The sequence below is a fragment of the Trichechus manatus genome, unplaced genomic scaffold, assembly GCF_000243295.1.
Source record: "Trichechus manatus latirostris isolate Lorelei unplaced genomic scaffold, TriManLat1.0 scaffold00033, whole genome shotgun sequence".
NCBI lineage: Eukaryota > Metazoa > Chordata > Mammalia > Sirenia > Trichechidae > Trichechus > Trichechus manatus.
In genome coordinates, this window is record NW_004443969.1 from 9,011,095 (window position 1) to 9,017,094 (window position 6,000).

At 37.9% G+C, this 6,000-nt stretch overlaps 1 protein-coding gene across 2 annotated transcripts in view; it reads left to right on the forward strand.

The window, feature by feature from the left end:
* The window catches only part of ACMSD (aminocarboxymuconate semialdehyde decarboxylase), a 116,048-nt gene extending 113,928 nt beyond the window's left edge, over nucleotides 1–2,120 (forward strand). The window contains exon 10 of one of the 2 annotated variants that reach the window (XM_004375081.1): nucleotides 1,887–2,120. In XM_004375081.1, the coding sequence (XP_004375138.1) occupies nucleotides 1,887–1,949 (63 nt within the window). In that variant the 3' untranslated portion in view covers nucleotides 1,950–2,120. The remainder of the gene's footprint in view (nucleotides 1–1,886) is intronic. The other variant, XM_012555186.2, reaches the window with a different exon arrangement.
* Nucleotides 2,121–6,000: the final 3,880 nt, after the last annotated feature.

Sequence of the window (6,000 nt, forward strand, 5' to 3'; positions counted from 1 at the left end):
AAAAACACCGCAACTGTCGAGCCAATTCCCCCTTTAGGACAGAGTAGAACTGCCCCATAGGGTTTCCAAGAAGCGGCTTGTGGATTTGAACTGCCAACCTGTTGGTTAGCTGCCAAATGCTTAACCATTGCACCACCAGAGATACAGCTTGTCAGATCTTTCTTCTCAATAGGCTCGAACCACATTAATAGATGTCAAGTAGAGTCCATTCTAATGTGTACTAAAAAAACCAAAACCAAACCTGTTGTCATCGAGTCGATTCTGCCTCACAGCGACCCTATAAGACAGAGCAAAACTGCCCCATATGGTTTCCAAGGAGTGGCAGCCAAATGCTTAACCACTGAACCACCAGATGTGTACTAGTTTCAAATTATTAACTAGGAAAACTCAGACTGTTTTATGTAGAAAGCATCCCCTTTGGCACTTACCCACCTTAAGGCACTAGAAATCTTGAATTCTTAAACGTTTACTTAATAAAGTAGGAAGCTGCATTAAGATTTTTCTTAGCTTTTTTTTTAGCAATAAAAGTTGAAAATGAAAAACTTTCATACAGTTAACCAAAATTAAACTGAAATCAGGCCACCCCAATCCCAATTAAGACTGTAATGGAATAATAATTATTATTATTTTATGCCTTTTATTATTATTTATTTGTATTTGCATATCACTTTCAAGTTTTCAATAAAGCCTGCATAAAAATTTTTTATGCGGTCACAAACTCAAAATGACATGCTGTACAAGGTTACTCATTGTAACCATTGTTTGTAATAACAAATGACTGAAAATAATCTACAGGAGAATAGTTAAATAAATAATAATTTATCCATATAATGGAATCTATTCAACCATAATAAAGAATTAGGAATGAATTTTCAAGATATATTATTAAGTTAAAAAAACAAAGTCTAAAACAATGTACATAGTATAATTCCATTTGTGTATAGTATACTACCCATTTTTGAAAAATAATATCAATATACCTGGGTAGCACAAATGGTTAAGCACTGGACAATTAACTGAAAGTATGGTGATTCAAATCCACCTAGAGGCAGCTTGGAAGTAAGGCCTGGTGACCTGTTTCCGCAAGGTCACAGCCTTGAAAACCATATGGAGCAGTTCTACCCTGCACACATGGTGTCGCCATGAGTCAGAATCCACTCAACAGGAACGAACAACAACAACCTAAATGTAAGTATTTGCTTCTTCTTGTTAGTTGTCATGGAGTCAATTTTGACTCACAGCGACCCCATGTGTTACAGAGTAGCACTGCTCCCTAGGCTATCACAAAGCTACCCCTCAAATTACAGGTGATTTTTCTGCAGAGTTGATCTAGTCTTTAGCTGAGAAGAAGGCAGAGAAAAATTTAGGAGTCCTTTGTTTCATGTGTACATTACATGAGATATACAGATTTGTACAATATTCTGAGACCCTTAATCTATATCACCTCTTGTTCCAAAAGAGCTTTTATTCAGGTTCATTTGAAAGGACAACACACATGCCTAGAAGCTGGAGGGATGGCCAGATGACTTCTGGGCACTGTTTCCAGTCCTCTTGTTCCACAGGCCTAAACTACCTTTTCTCTGCATTGCCTCTAAATAGTCCTTAAGACATATTGGAGGGTCCTCTAGAGGTTTCCAAAGAAACGCATTTTCCTAAGAGGGATCTTCTGATTGTAAGTCTTTTCCTCTCCCTGTACAATCAAGTTTCAGATTTAGACTTCAAATAGTGGGGCAAAACACAGGTCAAGAGGATTTTGGTAAGAGGTTCATTCTTAACCTGCTCATGTTTTTCTTTCATCTTATGGACTTGATCTTTTTAAAACACAATAAAGTACTTAAAAACAACCAGTAATGATTTAAAATAAAATCTTTTCTTTTCTTTTCCAGGATAAACTCAAAGCTGGAAATGCCCTAGCATTTTTGGGTCTTGAGAGAAAACAATTTGAATGATTGAATTTACTATAAACTTTCAAGAAGATATTCTATTTTTGTTTTAAAGTGTGTATTGCATATGCATTACTAAAATCCTATTTTGAAAAAGTTCACTCAGAAATAGAATATCCCTAAATATCCAAAATTATTCATAACTAAAATGATTCACAAGTGTTTTCATTCTGAAAAGCAATACAGTATTTCACATGTGATGAAAAAGAATGATGTTCCCAGAAGCTTTTTAATTAGTTTGGCAGAAATGAAAAACAAAATGTCATTAGTGGTTTATGTGGAAAAAGGCCAAAAGCAGATTCATCCTAGAGGGCTCAGGTAGGTTCTCTACGTTGAGCAAGTATATGTGAATTGTACCTAAAATGACCTGTTTTAAATCACTTTTAACACTTTCCATTAGCCCAGAACTGGTCAGGGAATGCTTAGATTCCATAAAATAAATGACATACATATTCTATAACCCCAAGGAACTTATAGTCCAGTTAAGGCAGGTAAAGAGGTAAGAAGACACACATTCATAGAATAATTACCAACATATACAGCATGAGTGTCAAAAAAGTTTCAGTAAGAGGAATTCAATTTGGGTTCCAACTGTTGGACAGATTTTCACAGAAGGTGGAACTCGAAGTATAGAAGGATGGGTAAGGTTTGTTTAGAGTTAGAGATGGAAAATAGGAAGGCAAAATAAATGACATCTATTCTGGAAAAAAGTTCAAGTCTATAAATTTATGTTTACCAGAAGCCCTTTTAATTTAAAATACTGAGCAGAATTTGTAAAGGTAGCTGTGGGGATTGAGAGGGCAGTACCAAGGCAGCCTGGTTCTACTCACTTCATTGATGGCCCCAGTGGGCTGCTGAAAATGAGCATGGTGCTTTGAGGGATGATGAACATCTGTGATTTATGTACCTCTGGCTGAAAATCAAAATCAAATATAATTTTTCAAAATTACTCTTACTTTGTATTCATTCACACTTCTTTTCCCTGAGTTCAGTATTGACATGTAATTTGTGCTGGCCCTTCTCCAGAGTAAAGAGATCTAATTTTTGCTAAACTATGCAAAATACCATCCCATTATTTTCACTCTATTCAGCTCATTGCTCCATCTTTTTCTTGCCCCTCCTGTTGCTTTCTAGGACTTTACCCACTGTCTTAGTCTGAGTTCTCTAGAGGAGCAAAACTAGTGAAGCACATATGGACGTATAGAGAGAGAAGTTTACTTCAAGGAAATGGCTCACACAATTGTACAGGCTGGCAAGCCCTAAATCCATGGGTCAGGGAGCAGGCTGAAGACCTCTGCTGTCTCATGTCATTGCAGGAGATGACGAACCCAAAATCTGCAGGTCAGGCAGCAGGCTGGAGGCCTCTGCTGGCTCACAGTGTTGCGGGGGTTGGCGAATACAATATCTGCAGGTCAGGCGGCAGGCTTATGTGCTGAGAACCAGAGGTCAGGCAACAAGAAGAGTGCAGGGTTGAGAAAAAGAGCGAGCTTTGCCAGAATATCCATTTTATACTGGAGGCAGGCCGCACTTCCAAGGAAGCTCTCCTTTCAACTGACTGACTGCTCACATCAGATCACAAAATGGAAGGTGATTACATAGTGCCTGCCAAACCACTGACAATCATAGCCTAGGCAAGGTGACACATAACATTAACCATTACACCCACCTACCACTCTTCTTATTATGCCAATCAGCCTAAAGAGAAAAACAAAGTTGAACAAATCAGCAATATGGCTTCATGTATGTTGTTTTTTCCTTCCCCATTAACTGAGGATATGGCTTCATATATGTTGTTTTTTCCTTCCCCATTAATTGAGAAATTGTCTATTTTTTTCAAATATTCTGTATTCGACCACTTTTAACATAGTGCTTAATGGCTGTTTTTTATTACAGAAAGTAACCTGATCACTTTAATCAATATTATATACACACGCACACACACATACATATTGTATGTGTGTGTTCATATTCATAAAATGTTTTCTATATGCCAGGACTGTTCCAGAAGTAAACAAAAAGGACAAGATTCCTTCTTCAATGAACGCTACAATGAGGAGGTGGGAACATAAATAAAGAAGGGAGGAAAGAGAGAGGAAGAAATGAAGGAAGGGAAGAATTTTTTCTTATACTGATAACACTATGATGAAATTAAAACAAGAAAATACGATAGTGCCTGGGGGAAGGATGAGAAGTAAAATATTAAATTGTGGAGCCATAGAAAGCCTCTTTAAAGAGGACTTTTGAAAAAAATATTTTTAAAATAAATAAAGAGGACTTTGAACTAAGACTTGAATGACGGTCATGGGAAAGAGCTTTCCAGGCAAAGTGCAAAGGCTCTGAGGCAGGAAAGGGCTGGTGAGCAAGGGAGCGAGGTAGGAGATGAAATGGAAAAGCTTGGCGAGATCAGTAGGTCATGGTCAAGAGTTTAGATTTTTATATTTTGTCTCATAGGAAGCCACTGAGGATTTTAAATGGATCTGTGACATGCTCTGACTTTTTTTAAAATGACATTAGTAGCTGTGTAAAGAATTATTAAAAGGGAGTCAAGAATGGAAGTAGGAAGATTAGTTAGGCAAGTAATAACAGTGACTTGGGCAAAAGTAGTAGAATTGGGATGGTGAGCTATGGTTGTAGGTGGAGCCAACAGCATCTGATGAATGTGAGGGAGAGAGGAGATAAATTAATGTTGACTCCTAGGTGTATGTATGTGTGCACACATGTATACACGTGTGCATACCATAGTTTATTCAACCAATTTCCTATATTTGGATATGTAAATAATTTCCAGTATTTTGTAATTACAAATAATGCTGCAATAAAATTAGATTCATTTCCCACACCATACACAAGGATAAACTCCAACTCCAAAAGGATTTAACTATAAAAAATAAAATCATGCAGGCACTAGAAGGAAACATGAGTAAATTCCTCTTTAATCTGGATGTAGTGAACAGCCTTCTAACTCTGACTTTTCTGGGCACATAATCCTGGGGACACTTAGGCTTTCCTATGTATTTGATGGTAGTGAACTCATCCATACATTAAACATAAACCTGCCAACGACAAGTCAATTCTGACTCATAGTGACCCTACAGGATAGAGTAGAACTGCCCCCATAGGGTTTCCAAGACTGTAAATCTTTACGGAAACGCACTGCCACAACTTCCTCCCATGGAGCAGCTGGTGGGTTCGAACCACCGACCTTCTGGTTAGCAGCCAAGTGCTTAACCACTGTGTCACCAGGGCTCCATATTAGACATAGATGCCTTAGTCACAGATTTTTTACTTAAGCAGCTGAGTAAATTTATTACCATTTACCATGATAAAGAAGACTATGAAGGAAACAGGCTTGGGAGGGGACAGAATCAACAGTTTTGTTGTTGTACTTACTGTATTTCAGAACATTTAATAGGCATTTAAGTAGGAAAGTCCAGTAAGCAGTTGGGTATACTAGTCTGGAGAGCTTAGGAGTGTGGTTGAGAAGAGGTCATCAGTGTACAGGAAGTATTTAAAGAAATGGGATTGGATGAAATCACCTGGAGAAAAGGGGCAGCAGAGAACCAAATGGACCCAGGATTGACTCCTGGGACTCCCCAACACTTACAGGTCAAAAGGGAAAGCCAGCATTGGACATTGAGTAGTGAGGTAGGAGTAAAATCAGGAAAATGTGTATCCAGAAGTCAAGAAAAGACAATGTTTCAAGAAGTCCTAGCAGCCCTAGACATAAAATCAAAACTACAATACTATGGTATTTATAGGCACCAAATGCAACTCAATCCTTTTATCCTAAAATTTAGTTCCACTTTCTACACTCTCAATGCTGATTTATGGCATCACCCATTACCTTAATCCTCTCCTTCATCAATACCAAATCTGTCCTTGAATCCAATAGATTCTACCACCTTCATATCTTTCATTCTTGTCTATTTTTTCTCTCTTATGACTTCTAAACAAATTCAAGTTCTCCTCTCTCACCAGCACTACTGAAATAATCTTATCTGTACCCCTGCCCTCTGGGCTTATTCTGGTACAACCTATCCTTCACCCTGCTGCCAAA